This window comes from Aphis gossypii, chromosome X (assembly GCF_020184175.1).
Source record: "Aphis gossypii isolate Hap1 chromosome X, ASM2018417v2, whole genome shotgun sequence".
NCBI classification, from domain to species: domain Eukaryota; kingdom Metazoa; phylum Arthropoda; class Insecta; order Hemiptera; family Aphididae; genus Aphis; species Aphis gossypii.
Genome location: NC_065533.1, coordinates 40,725,118 through 40,740,510, shown reverse-complemented (window position 1 = coordinate 40,740,510; position 15,393 = coordinate 40,725,118). Strand labels below are relative to the sequence as shown.

General features: G+C 25.8%; 2 protein-coding genes across 4 annotated transcripts; one reads left to right on the top strand and one right to left on the bottom strand.

Moving 5' to 3' along the window:
* Window positions 1-617: 617 nt before the first annotated feature.
* Window positions 618-6,582, top strand: LOC114124221 (proteasome activator complex subunit 3-like). 2 transcript variants are annotated; one of them, XR_007605476.1, is made up of 7 exons: window positions 618-903; window positions 1,281-1,313; window positions 2,711-2,859; window positions 2,944-3,100; window positions 3,165-3,335; window positions 3,466-3,618; window positions 4,545-4,636. XR_007605476.1 is itself a non-coding variant. In XM_027987409.2 (6 exons), exons 1-6 carry the CDS (start codon window positions 874-876, stop codon window positions 4,731-4,733), a joined length of 729 nt encoding a protein of 242 aa, XP_027843210.1. In that variant the 5' UTR covers window positions 621-873; the 3' UTR covers window positions 4,734-6,582. The 2 variants fall into 2 exon arrangements, 1 of the variants encoding a protein (XP_027843210.1); XM_027987409.2 differs by lacking the exon at window positions 3,466-3,618 and having other exon boundaries at window positions 621-903; window positions 4,545-6,582.
* A 2,147-nt stretch (window positions 6,583-8,729) lies between these two features.
* Window positions 8,730-15,388, bottom strand: LOC114124234 (ubiquitin-conjugating enzyme E2-17 kDa-like). Of its 2 annotated transcripts, XM_027987420.2 has the most exons (3): window positions 15,264-15,388; window positions 14,958-15,206; window positions 8,730-9,852 (listed from the first exon to the last, which is right to left on the bottom strand). In XM_027987420.2, the coding sequence occupies exon 3, from the start codon at window positions 9,813-9,815 to the stop codon at window positions 9,360-9,362; it is 456 nt and encodes a 151-aa protein (XP_027843221.1). In that variant the 5' UTR covers window positions 9,816-9,852; window positions 14,958-15,206; window positions 15,264-15,388; the 3' UTR covers window positions 8,730-9,359. The 2 variants fall into 2 exon arrangements, with proteins under 2 accessions (XP_027843221.1, XP_027843222.1); XM_027987421.2 differs by lacking the exons at window positions 14,958-15,206; window positions 15,264-15,388 and adding an exon at window positions 14,274-14,904.
* Window positions 15,389-15,393: the final 5 nt, after the last annotated feature.

Below are 15,393 nucleotides of genomic sequence, written 5' to 3'. Positions count from 1 at the left end.
TTTTGAGTTTTTTTGAGCTATTTATAGACAACTGAAATTTTCAATTTTTCTGAAAAATTTTTTTTGAAGTGTTGATAAAATTTTTTTGGTCCAATCAAAATACTTGAAAATTGTATACAATGTTCCTCATATGTTATTTTTATAGTGATTAAAAAATTATAATAATACATAGGCACAATTTTTTTTTTTATTAGCATTTGAAGTTAAAATTTTATAAAATTGTTTGTATTTATATCGAACGTTAAATATTCTAAACTGACAAATCATCTCCATTCAGAATCGTTTTTCGTATACAATGATACCTATCATTGCATTCAAATTTAACCTACCCTAGTCCGAGGTTCACCCCACCCCCTAATATACAGCAGAACGGTACCCACTTGCCGACTTTTTTTAATTTGGACTAATGGTTCTTGGTAGAAAATGTTTTTTTTCTGAATGAATATGATTGTTGAATTAATTTTTGTAGAGAGAAAAAATTAGGATAGCGATGCATTATAATTAGGTACCTATTACGTGTTACCATGAATATATTATTTATATCATGACAGTGTAACACTATCTGTATTCGAAAACGCGAAATGTTTGTGTATACCGTAACCGTGATAACATTTACAGCTGAAAATAATTGTAAAATGTTTAAACAAAGGTAGATTGTCTACCGTGGTTTAAACCTACTTTTAATCTGTTCAATAATCAATAATATGTTCATCTTGTCAGTCATTACTCATCATATTTTGTTCTTCAATTTCCCATATACCTACTTTCGATACTTGATTACGATTTACGTTTTAAAATACAAGATTATTAAAATCGTTTTCATCAGAATACATTAAACTTTTAGTTATCTACCAAATTGTTCACTCGCAGAATATGGAGGCCCAGACTGAAGCTGCAAAAAAGGTGAAAAAAAAAATACCTATTGTTTGCATAATCAGTTGAAAATAATTAATACAATATGATTGATGAATTAAATAGATGTTGAAAATTTGTATAGATCATTTTACTCACATTTAAGATTTTTAGTGCACTGTTTATGAAACTAATCATTAACATGGTTATTGGTTAAACATCACTTAAATTATGTAATGAAAATTTTCACCTATCAATTTTATAAAATTATCATTACAAATAATTTGTACACCTTATAAGTTTACTGATGATGTACTGGAACTGAATGATTTGTGGTTGCAAACATTTTATATTTAAAAAATCAAATATTATTTATTTTCTACATTCAATTTTCTGTTATTAATAATTTACTTGTTTGTATTTTTCAGGCAAAAGAGTTCTATGAAACATTCAAAATCGAAGTATGTATTAAAATTATTTTTACTTGTATGATATTGTCAGTAGATTTCTAGCATTTTTGTCTAAAAATGAATTTTATTATTAAATATATTTTTTTTTTTTGTCTCCCAAAGTAACAATTTTGGTACACTTTAATCAACTAGTATGAACCCTATCAGAGTCGGACTGGCATCAAAAGGCTCAGTCTGCAATTCTGCATATTATACTGATCTAGGGCCTTGAGGCTATACTAAAAATTATTTTTTAGCTACACTTTTTACTTGTTAATTTTTGTATTTATTAAGAGGATGCCATTCCCACATATATTGTCTCTGTCTTACTAACATATATTACAACAAGTTTGCATTCAGCAAAACATATTTTGTGATGTTAGCTTTAATATTAGAGTAAATTTACCTATTATCAAATTTAAAGGTAAGAATATAATATAGAAAATGAAAAATGCGCAATAAGTCTAAGATCAATAAAAGCTTTTGTCATTTTCAAGGTTTAGTAATAGAATTAAACTGTTGAGAAAATTATTTTAATTCATATTCTAGTGTATTTTTATCAATAGTTGATAGAAGTGAAAGTTTTTTTAATGCATTTGTAGGTACTTTATTTTTTATAGAATTAAAAATGTTTAGATCCAAGCAAATGCAATCACTAAGTAATTTTAAATTACTTATAAATCTTTTATACAAGCTATTTGCACAAATATCATGTATATAATTAAAAGTTTCAATTTTAAACCTATCAGTTAGTCAAATATTTGGCAATGCATCTGTTGTGAACGAATTATAGACTCAAATTGGTAAACAGTGTATTAAATTATATTATTTTTAATATCATAACAAAATCACCTGTCCACTTAACCTTATCGAGACCTAATATTAATTTATTTTTTGTATATAAAATCAATAAGAAACCTTTAAAAAATTTTAAATACAGTTACTAAAACAATGGCAATATATCTAATTTAAAAATATATTTAATTATAATATATGAACATGAAGTCTGAGGGCCTAAACTAGCCAGAGGCCCAGTCCGCGATCATGCACCTACCATCCGGGCCAGTCCTACCCTGCACCCTATTATCAATTATGAATTTAACAATATATTTTTCTTATGACAAATAGGATTTGAATATCATTTATCTTATACAATTATTGATAAAAGAAATGAACTGTAAAAAAATGTTTCAATAGTGATTATTTTTCAGTTAGAATTTATATGTTTAATATTGATGAACATTTTTTTATGTACTTATTTTATTTTATTAATTATCGAGAACAAATTTAATGTAATACATTTAACATAATATACATTAATTATATTAATCTAAAATAATTTTAAAAATATATGGGTTTAATTACTAAATGTTAATACTTATTTTATTATGTTTATATTTAAACTTTAGGTAGAGAATCGTATACTTCAAAAATTTCCTGAACGAATAATACATTTAAATGAGTTACTCAAAATGCCTGAATTTCATATTGCTGCAAATGACATAAAATGTAAATTAGAAATCCCTACAATTTCTAAAATAGAAAAGAATGTAAAAAAGTGAGTATATACATATTGTAAAAAAATTATACTGAATATGCTTTGATTTAAGATTATTAAACATTCAAACAACTTTGATTTTAGTTGTGATGAAAAAAATGTTGTGAAAAGGCCACGTTTAGATTCAAATTCACATGATTTGATTCCAGAACAAACGCACATACCACACAATAAAAATATCACTGAAGCCCTTAAAATTCTTAAACCCAATATCAAAGAATTAGCTGAAGATGTCAATGATGTTCGTAAAATATTAAGAATATTTACATAATTATCACTTCATTTGTATTAATCTTTATTTTTAGGTAAAGCTTTGGGTATCCTTATTTATACCAAAAATTGAAGACGGCAATAATTTTGGAGTAGGTGTGCAAGAAGCGATTATTCATGAGGTAGAGCAAGTTAAATCCATTATAGACACATATTTAGAACAAGTATCACTCTATTATGAAGTTCGTGGAAAATTTATCACCAAGGTTTGTATTAGTTTTAATAATTTAAATTATATTTTATACAATGCAAATTACTATATTTCTAGTTATTATTTAGTTGGTTTTAGCCTGTGTAATTATTATAATATGATGTAATGATATGTTTTTAATCTAGAACAAAACTTTAAAAAACAAAAAATGATATGATGTAAAGAAAAATTTTCAAATTTACATCCTATAAAAACAGATGCCTCCGAGACAGTATCCTTTCTCCTATTTCACTATGTTTATACAACAGATCTACCATAGTTCAACAACACTAACAAAAGTAAATAACTTAACAAAAGTAAATCTATTTATGGCATTTTTACCTTCAACTCTAAAAATAATTCTTCTATTCACCTAAATGACCAAATAATCTCCATGTATAATTCTGTTAAATACCCAAGTCCTCTCTTCGGCTGTTTTTTAAAAATAATTAAAGAAGAAATATTAGTAAATACTAAATTGTAAAATAATGATTGAATAAAGTTTATTTGTTGCACATTTTAACATTTATATTAAAAATGATTAGTAAGTTGATAAGAAAAATTCTGATTTTTCTCAAAAAAATAATTCTTGATCCTGTTCAGTCAAGGCTTTACATTTTAAGTAGCTCTGTTTGTGATAATACTTAGGTTAAGTATATTGACACTATTATTTCTTTCTGTTACTTAATGGGAGTTACAAAAATAAAATCCATATTTTAGTTTCTTAAATCCAAATTTATTTGCAGTTTTTAATTATTCGTAATTTTTAGAATTTTGGGAAATAATGTCTTGATTGCTTGCCAACTTGATAGTTAAAATTAATACAATTATTACCTTGAATAAATTAAATAGAAAAGTATAAAATAGTTAACTTTATCTTAAAGATAGATGTTTTAATTTATCATTAAAATTTGGAAGCAAATCTAATACAATTTTTTACACAATATTATGTTAGTAGAAAACTATTATTAACTGTCATAAATAAAATTATGTATTTCAGAAGAATCACTTTGCTATATGAATTTAAAGTATAATTTATACATTTAAGATATTAATTATTTTATTAAATTTAAGTACTAAATAGTTACTATTCAAATTTCAATTATTCAATGTAAAGTTAGGTATTAGGTATAAAACACATCTAGAAATATAAAATAATACATTTTAAATTTTATGTTGAAAAAAGTAAATGAGACTTTTAATAATTAAAATCACTTTTTTTCAGGTTTTCAAATACCCGTATATTGAAGACTACCGGTGTACTGTTGCAGAACTTGACTACAAACAATACTTTTATTTGACTCATACCTTATGCGATATCTGCAATACTTATAAAACACTGCATGATATAGTCATCAAAAACATTGAAAAAATAAAGAAGCCTCGGTCATCAAACACTGACAGTTTATATTAAGCGCAGTAAAACCACGGACCACAAATTAAAATACAGTAGAAATCGTTTATAATGACACTGGTTGTAATGTTATATTGGGTATAATGACCTTAGATTGAAAGTCCCTGCAAAACTCTTATATTGCATGTACTAATTTGTATTGATTATTATGACGTCTGTATAATGGCTATACCAATGTTATGACGGTTGTTTTTGGTTATATTGGAAAAATTAAGTCCATAAAATACATTTTGAAGCACTAGAAAGAAAAATTGTGATTTTTTTACAGTTTAATTTAAAATAAAATTTTTTTTAACAAAATGTTGTAAATTATTTAATTCTAAAATAATAATTTAATTAATTCATTTAAATGATTTTATTTTTACTTTTGTCTATATGTATTGAAGTTACAATTTTTTTTCATAATTTTGATTATTATGACCTATTTTCCTTGGTCCTTTGAACGTCATTATAAACAATTTTTACTGTATACTGGATACCCAACGACCTATACAACCTACACCTAGTGATTGTTATCATATTAGTGACAACTTTTACAAGAGTTTAAATTCCACAAATTAAATTAATAATTACTAGCAAGTATACATTATACTATATAACTATATTATATATTAATATATTAACAAATATATTTTTGTTTTATACAACAATGAGAATCATACAGTATTCAAAATTGGTGTTTAAAAACACAAAAACAAAAAAATTATTCAAATTAGAAGACATAATTAGTAATTTAAGTTTATAGTATTGTATTTTAATTAGAGTAGTCTTTCATGGAATTTTGTATAATTCTATAATAAATTAGTTATTATAACTATATTATAAATAATGTAAGTAGGTACATAAATTTTTTTTAAATATTCATTAAATAATAAAATATACATTTCTCTATTAATATTTACTACTAAGTACTTATCTACTATATGCTTTAAAATAATCATTATATTATAATATATAATTATAAATTTAAATATCACATTATAATATATATTACATTATACTTTAAAATATTAAAATAGTCAATACATTACTATATTAGTTTATATTGAATTCCTTTGGAGTACTAGTGCACATTTGCACAAAAAAATTCACTTTAGGGGCTCGATTTCATTTATCTTTGGGTATTCTGTTTCCATAAATATAAATAATTTCTATAACAAGGTAATTCCTCTATACAGAAACCCTTGATAATCATATTTAATATTTGTAGCTGATTATTGATTCATTAGAAGAGACAAATGATTCTATATTGTAACTTCTTGCCTGTCATGAACTTCAAAATTATTTATAATTATTCTGCTGTGTTATGACTATTGAGTTTCAAGAATGGAAATTGTATATTCATAATAAATGAAAACTATTTTATTTTATGAAGATTATTGACACTGGCTTAGAAATGAATTGAACCTACAGGTCAAGTATAGTAACCAAATAACAGACCAACACGAGTAGATATTAAAAACAAAAAAAAAAAACACTTTGGCCAATTATCTGTTCAGTAGGGTCCTTTATGCTATTTTTCAGAGGTCAAATCTTCCGTAATGTGATATATTACACATATATCACATATATTATATCTACCTGGTTGCAAATATTTCGAAAATTTTTTACAGTTAATACAATTAAAATATATTGTTTTTGTGTAAATATAACAATGGTGTGAATTATATTTTATCTTGATACTTAATACCTTTGTTATTTACATATTCAGTGATAATATTTCTAATGCTATCAATAATTTGATATATTTGACTATGGCCAATGGATAATAACAAAAATACATACGTGTTATATAAAATACTTATATAATTAATAATTAGGTTTAAAAATTTAATATTACCTAATAATATCATAAATATAATGTTTACCAATAATTTAATATTTACCTAATAAGATTATTTTATTACAATCTGACAATGTAAATATACATAGTTTATTTGTTAAGAGTGAATTACTTTCTAATGAGATTATTTTAGTAAAAATAGAGTAACTGTGAGAATATCATATTAAATACAACCTATAAACCAACATCATTATATTATTATATGAAAATACATTCTCAGGACAAATAGATTATGGGAGGTAAATAATCTATTACCTCATAAAATAATAAAACTTCATTTTGTATATAATATTCTTTTGTTGTTGGCTGACAATCTCTTATCTGGAACTGATAATTATTTTCATTATAACTATCGGAAATAGCAGTTATCGTTTCAACTTCTCTTCATTTGTAGTTACTAACTTATTATATACTACTTTTCGTTGATAGAGTTTTACTTCCTCGCTTTTACTCTCTAAGTGACATGCTACTTTTTGGGGACTTATCCCATTTCGCATGTTAAGATGTTGAAGATGGTTCTTGGTTAACTTAACTTCACAAGTCTAGTTACCCAAGTGATTGTATGGGTATTTTTTATAATATTTTAGGAGATGATGCGACTTATGTGAGCTGCAGTTTGGCCATCCCTGATCTATACGATAGATAAGTACCTAGCGGTAGGTAGCATACTGTGTGTGTACCAATGATTTTAACTTTCTTCATTTTTACTTAGGTACTAGGTACCTAGTCAGTAGACACCATTTACATTTGCAAATCATTTTAGATGAGATTTAAGAAATATGTTAGTGCATTTTCTTCTTCTAGAGTTCTAGACTACTAACGTTGTACGTATATAATTCTGATTAAACATGTCTACATTATCAAAATACATAAATTCTATATATTTTTAATAATTTTACATACTAGCCTATTTGAAAAAAAAAATAATGTATTATTTATTTCTAGATGACTGCATAAAAAGAGCATATTTTATTAACAGATGTCAGATTGATAAATAAGTCTAATAAAATAATATAAGTATAAATAAAATGATTTTGAAAAAATAATTGATATTCGTTTAATATGCGGTTTATTATGCTATATTGCTGCCTAATACCTATCTACTCTTTTTAACTACCTGTTTAAGCTTTATCATTTTGCAATTAAAATTAGGGGTTTTACAACAGTTAAATTAGCCTGTTGTCCGTGTTTCAGAAATGTTAATTTACACGTCAAAAACAAATAGGTATACCATTAAAACAGTTATTGACAATATTAGTCCCAACTTCAGAAAAAGTGGTGATGCTCAGTACAACCTACAGGAAATTTATTCGAATCATTTATCACAGCTGTAAGAACAATAATTAACTAATACACTATAAATGAAAAAAAATTGATAAAATGGAAATACCACATTATAAAGGTAAAACAATTTTTATTTGTTGTAAAAATATATGAAACAAATATAAAATTACGACCGATAAAATATTCATGGTGGATAGCATCTTGAACTAGTACTAAATTATGTTTAGGTTATCTGACTATTTTGAGCTTGAAGTAACAAAATGATTGGGTGGAAAAAATTGTTTTCTGAATATTTAATATTCAACTAAATTTAATTTGATAATATTATGATAGTAATATTATTATTGTTTTCATAATAAATTAGTTAACTATAGTTAAAAATACTTAACAATTTGTACTTCTTCATTTTCTAAGTATTTTTGGGCATAAAAGAAACTTACTATATATTTTTTGAAAGTTCATGTGTGCAACTTTATGTATATTCTACAGTATATTTTGCTCAAAACTACTGGTCCTAATCATTATAATTTAGTAACTATATACAAAATTAAATGACCAATATAAATCTAAATATAAAAATGCACTGTTCATTTCCATAAATTAACTTGAACAATTTCACTTAAATATAGCATTAAAGCTGTTTGTACAGATTATACATTCACTTAATTTATAGTTTATACCAGCGGTTCTCATCTGGGGTACGCAAAAAAATTATTTTTCATTTATTTATATTCTAAATTGATGTGGTGAGAGAGATCAAGGGGTACGTAAATGAAAAAAGATTGAGAACCGCTGGTTTTTACTATACAATTTTAACTTTAAACCACACACTTAGGATAGAATTATACATTTATAGTAAAACAAATAACTTTTACAATATTTAAATATTTATTGAAATACATTACAATTTTGCTGATATTTAAAATCAATAATATGTTAATATAATGAGCTATTTTAATATTACTTCAAGTATATATAATATTCTCTGTAATACTACAATACTCAAACTGTTTAGATGATCATCAATATTATGCATTTAACTCGGTCATGTACTCTATAAATATATAGTAAATAAAAAAAATAATAATACATTTTACAATAATACAAGCAAAAAAAGTACATAAATACATTTTGATATAAAGTTTAACTTATAAAAGTAAATAGAAAAAATATACAAATTCAAAATGCAAAATAACTTACAATTAAAAAAATGTTTCTGGAATAAAAGCTATGATTATAAAGTTAATCATTACAAAACATTAAAATTAATTATAATATTTTATCTTCACTAGTGTCAACATACTTAAAATAATATAAACCTTTAAAAATAACTCAATAAACATACAATTATGAAAAAAAAAAAAATCAATATGAAATTATTATTTTGATGTATTGGAATAATAGCAATAATTGTGATAAAAATTCAATTATGAAGCTTAAAAGAACTAGTAACACACAGTATTTTTTTTATGTATGACTTAAAGAATAATTAATGAATTCTAATCAATAAAACTTTGTTCCACACACATTTTTACACGTTTCTCATATTCTCTGCGATTCTCTTTATACAATTGGGCAGCCATAGAATTAGCTGGTGAATTAGGATTCGGATCACTAAGAAGTGATTGTATGGATGTCAAAATAGCAGCTACATCATAAGTGGGGCTCCAACGGTTCTGTAATATATCAAGACAAATTCCTCCATCCGCATAAACATTTGGATGAAACATTTTTGAAACAAATCTAACTGTTGGTGGTTTATTAGGATACTCTTCAGTGAATTCTATTGTCAATTTAAATGTGCCATCTTCAAATGGAGTATCATGAGGTCCAAATATCACAGCTTTCCATAGCATGATGTTGTTATCAGTTGGTGTGCCACTGATACCTGCAGGTGGATCTTCTTGTAATTTTTTAAAGTCTCGCATTAATCTACGCCTGGCAGGAGTTGACATAATGAATGATAACTTTTAAGTTTCAATAAAAACAAACCTGTAACAAAAAAAAAAAAAAAAAAATAGATAGTTTAATAAAATAATGTAGGTTAGGTTAGGTAGGTTGTATTGTTTTTAACTAAGATTATGTTCCAAAATATGTGCAATAAGTACACACACAGATAGTTTAACAGATTGACGCTTAACAAATATATAATACAAATTTTCATTTAGAAAAATTGATTGTAGATAACCACAGGATCATCTCACTAAAATAACCATAGAACATAATTATTATGTTAGGCAAGCCTCAATAAATATTACTTTTCTGTTACCTACTAATCAAAAAAAAATATGTATTATTATTTATAAAAATATATTAACTTTTATTGATTTTTTGACTGATGACATCAAGAACTTTTTAAGATACTAATACAACAAATTTTTTTGGAAGGCAAGCAATTTAAATCTATTGAGATGGTTTAAAAATTACATTAATTCAGCAAAAATATTGAGTTGTGACTTCGGTCATAGTGCTTGTGTTAAGTAAGTTTTCAGTGGTTTTTATCTGAGAACACTTAAGAGTCAATATACACAGACCATAAGCGTGCGCAGACTTCTGAGTCAGGTATAGCTAAATTTAATCTGACCACCCACCTATACCCTCCCCCTTTCAAGGTCTTAAAGTCACACAAGAAAAAAATTATAGAAATTTTTAATACAAACTTCAATGTGAATTTGTCTAACTCTTTTGTTGGTGACTGAAATATGTAAACAATTATTTTTAATTATTTCACACATACAATTTCTCAATATTGATTTAAAATTTTAATCAAACATATAATCTAATAAAACAATCAAAATATATAATATTATAATTTTATCACATCTTGATGGGCAACCAGTATATTATTAATCGTGTAAATATCTATAATTTTGATTTATTTTGTTATCAATTTTCTACGGCTATAACACTTTATTACTTTCTTAAGTACCAAGTACCTACCCACATATAAAAAAAAAGGTTCAGGTGGTGCTAAAGCCTAATCAGCCCTATGACACAGACACTGGTATGGTGTATATTTTAAATAATTGGTAGGCACTAATTATTATTGAATGTCTATTTTAGGAAATTTATGATGTGCTTTTAGTTTTTCCAGCATTATATTTTGTTCAACAATAGCAGTTAGAATGTCAGTGCCGAGTCAAAGTATAATGTAAAAGTTTTTCAAATGGTTGATATTAAATATAAAAAATACATGAAAAAAATAATGAACCCAAGATTATTTATCAATATCACCAAGTATATATCAGCATTTGTTAGTTACAGAAAGTACACGAAAAACACTCTAATATATTGATATGTAATTTAGCTAAAAATGTAAAAAAAAATAGTATGTAGGTACTTATCTACCTAAATTATTTTAAAAATGTATTAAAGAATGAATTGTACATAGCCAGGTAGTAAATAAAAAAACAGTTAAAACATTTGAATTACTTCTTTCGTTTTTCTTTTATAATTATCATATCATGAAGTTGAATTATAAATTTATGTATTTAGGTTATCAACTCCCAGTAGTACGGTATATGTAGGTAAACAAATGTATATTATAAAACTAGTATAGTTTGCCGGTAGTTGTAAGCACTAAATCTAATCATAACGAGATCCTTCTAACCAACAATAATAACTTAAGACCGGATTTATATGCATTTTAAATTGTAAAATATGCATGCAAACATGCACTAAAAAAATTTAAAATATGCAAGGAAAAAATGCAAAACATGCAAAATAAAATTTCAATTTTTATTCAATTTTATGTTTGATAATTATTTATTAATTGTATTACATTTTTCATAAACAAAAAGTAACATCTATAATATATTACAAAAATTTAATTTTTTATTAAATTGTAATTTAATTTTTAAGCATTGATATATTGTAAAAAATATTTTATTAAAATGAATAGTAGATAAATTGGTGATATAAATAGGAAAAACATACGAACAATTTAAGGTAGTAAGTTAATTAGAAAAACAATAAGTTATTAAAGTATGTTCCATGTTTATTTCTGTGAAATTATGACGGCGATCTGTAAGAATGTACTTGTAGGAAGAAAAACTGCGTTCAACATCAACACTGGTGATCGGAGCATATTTAAAATTGGCTAGTATATCCGGCGAATAATTTGGAACAGATAAATCGTTGAAATTAGCACTGTCACCTTGAAGTATTTTCGAAATTTCTTTTAAAATCATTAATCCTTTATTTTTATTCAAAACGTTTTTACATTTTGTTTTAATTATTGTACTATTTGTACTAGTAGGAAGTTCATTGATAGAGTTTTCCACTTGCTCTAAACTTTTTAATGAGTCTACAAGGGACAAATTAGAGGTTTCAAGCTTTTTGATACTTTCAACAATACATACAAAATTTGCTTTAATGTAAGCAAGATCATATTTTACATTTAATTTATTAAAAATTGATTTACAATTTTGAATGCATTTTGCATTATTTTCTAAGTTTTCAATCACATTTTTAAACTCTTCAAAATGATCTGCGTAAAAAAAGGCTGACTCTAGCCAAGTACCCCAACGAGTAATTATTGGCTGCGGTGGTAAATGTGTATTTGGCAACATTTCCTTATATAATTGAATTCTATACGAAGCCTTTGAGAAAACCTTTTTTCCATTATTAATTATTAAATCATTAATGTCACTAAAAGTATCTATAATTTTTTCAGCAATTCGGTGAATACCATGTGCGACACAAGTTACATGTACAAGATTCGAATAAAATGGTTTTAAGTTTTGTGCAGCTTTTGTCATATAAGGAGCAGCATCAGATAACATCAACAAAACTTTATCATCATTGTTACCTTTGGGCCACAATAGTTTAAGAGAATTATTTACAAATTGTGCTATAGTTGAATTATTGGTTTTTTCGAGAACTTTCGATGTCAAAAGATAGGATTTAGAAGGCGTATCGGAATATAATTTACCAACAATAAAATTTGCTATATATTTTCCACGAGGATCAGTAGTTTCATCAACAGAAAAAAATATGTATGAGCTGCCTATGATTTCTCGAATATTTTGTAAAACGTCTGTGTAACATTGATTTAAATAGTTTTTTCTTAATGTACTTTCATCTGGTATGTGTTTTTTTGTGTACTTTTCTAAAAAGGATTTAAAGTTTTTATTTTGTAATTTATGTAAAGGTATGTTTGAAGAAATTAATGTATTACAAAGTTCTTTGAAAAATTGTGATTGATTTTCTATGGATGTTGATGCTTCATGAACAAAGGTTTGTTTAGAAGAAGATTTGTTTAAACATTTTTCATGCAACAATGATTTTGCATGTTGATCAATTTGAAATTTTTTTTCTGCTGTTACTGGTTTTTGACAATGCTGACAGAAAACTGTTGTATTATTTAATATTTTGAAAACCTCACCAGAAATATTATATGGCTCAATCCATTTTCTTATTGATGCTAGTTTTGAATTTTGAATTTTGGGCATTTTAACTATTTAAAAATTAATTGGTAAATTACAAAATAATTATTATCGATACAACACGTACAGTGTACACTCAACACCACTACTCTACAACGTAATTCTTACTAACAATAATTGTCTTGGATATAAATGTAGCAGTGGTTGTAATATATTATGTTGTACTTGCACATATTATGTTGTTTCGGGCATTTTATCAGCAAGATTAGATAAAATAGGTAAAGCCATGTTTCCACTTTAAAACCAAACTATGGAACTATTTTAAGCGTCCAAAAATTCTTTGAGGCGTAAAATTTTTGATATTATATAAACGTACCTATGATCTGTTTTTTCGCTCAATACCTTTTTGGATTGTTAGGTGTATATTTGTACGATTTTTGTTAAAATATGCAAAAATATGAAGAACATGCATTAACGTCAGAATATGCAAACATATGCAGTATAAAATTTTGATATTTAATCAATCAAGTAATGGATTGTGGACATTCATTGACTGCATGTATATGATGTTGAAAATAGCAACATGCATTTTATGCGAAATCCGGTCTTTAATAATAACAATATTTTTAAAAATATAAAAATTATGTTGCAATCCAATATTTAAGAAAAAAAATGATAGTATAGTATTATAATACGTATAGAAATTAAAAAAATATGTATTTAAATACCTATAAACAAATGTTATTTAGAATCAAGTGATGCAAAAAAAAAAAATTTATATTTTGAATCTATGAAACGTGAAATGAGTTATTAACTACATTAGATATATTCGAGGATATATTGTACATAATTAAAGAAAAAAAAATTCTAATAAATAAAATGTAGCTTATTTCCAATACCTAAATCTATACAAGCTCATACCAAAATACATTTACGTCATTATTAAACTTAAGTAAAATTACTTTAATATTAATACCGTCTATTCTACCTATCATGTAAATATATAATTATTAGGTATATACTTACGATAAATCTGCAACAATTAAAGCATATCTGTAATACGTAGGTTAACTTATAATTAATTTTTTGATTTTTTGTGTGTAGAACATATTATTATAATATAAAGATAAAATTGGTTCAATCAGTGGTCTTCTGATCGCTCGCGGCAGTAGTAAACAATCATAATAATGTCATGTAAGTATGTAACCGATATGAATAAAGAAAGGCAATAAATCGAGCTCGAAATGATACTAACACTATTGTGTCAGAGAAAAAAGATAGTTAAAATTAATCGAGTAATATACAAACAAATTATATAAGTTAATATTATTCTTATCATGATTCGTAAATAATAATAATGGAACTTGGATAATAATCGTACGAGCTTAACGAGTACAAAGCGTTATCGCAAGATCCTTTAGTTCGGAAATATTAATCTCTTAACTCTTTTCTGTTATGCTACAGAGATGTACCTCTAAAATGTATTACTCGCATTACAAAATAGAAAACAATCGGAATGATTTCAGATTTACATTATCCGCCTAAGTCCTGATAATACGTCGGGAGTCGGTAACCGGACGGCCATTAAACATGGTTATCTGGACGAAAATAACGACCGCGATAGGGAAACGGATTGCGCGACTGCGCCATCGCGGTCGTCACGAAGCGCTGCTAATGAAACGTCTTAGGAAAAATATTATTCAGACTTACCGGCGACGACGATCACGGAACACGGAGAAGTGCGAATGGCTCTCGACGGTCGTTCGTTGGTCGGTTCCCAGCGGACGGCTGTGGTAGTCGGAGCAAGTGCAGCGCAGATATTATAGATTATTAGGTGTTATTATTATTATAAATATTATTTGAGTTGGTTATTTATATTATTGGACATCAGCGGTGCCCAGTCAGCCCACGACACAACTGGAACGGCGGGCTCGTCGTTCGTTATCTGTGCCTGAAACTCTAAAACGCAATATTTCGTTTTATCACTATATATGTAAAAAAAAAAAAAAAACCTACCACAATAATTATCATAGAACATAATATTATTATAATATAATAGTTCTACGTGTTATTGCTGGAGGTAAACGTGCGTTATCGATACACGGTTGTCGCGATTGTTGGTACTGCACTGCAGCTGTGTACGACA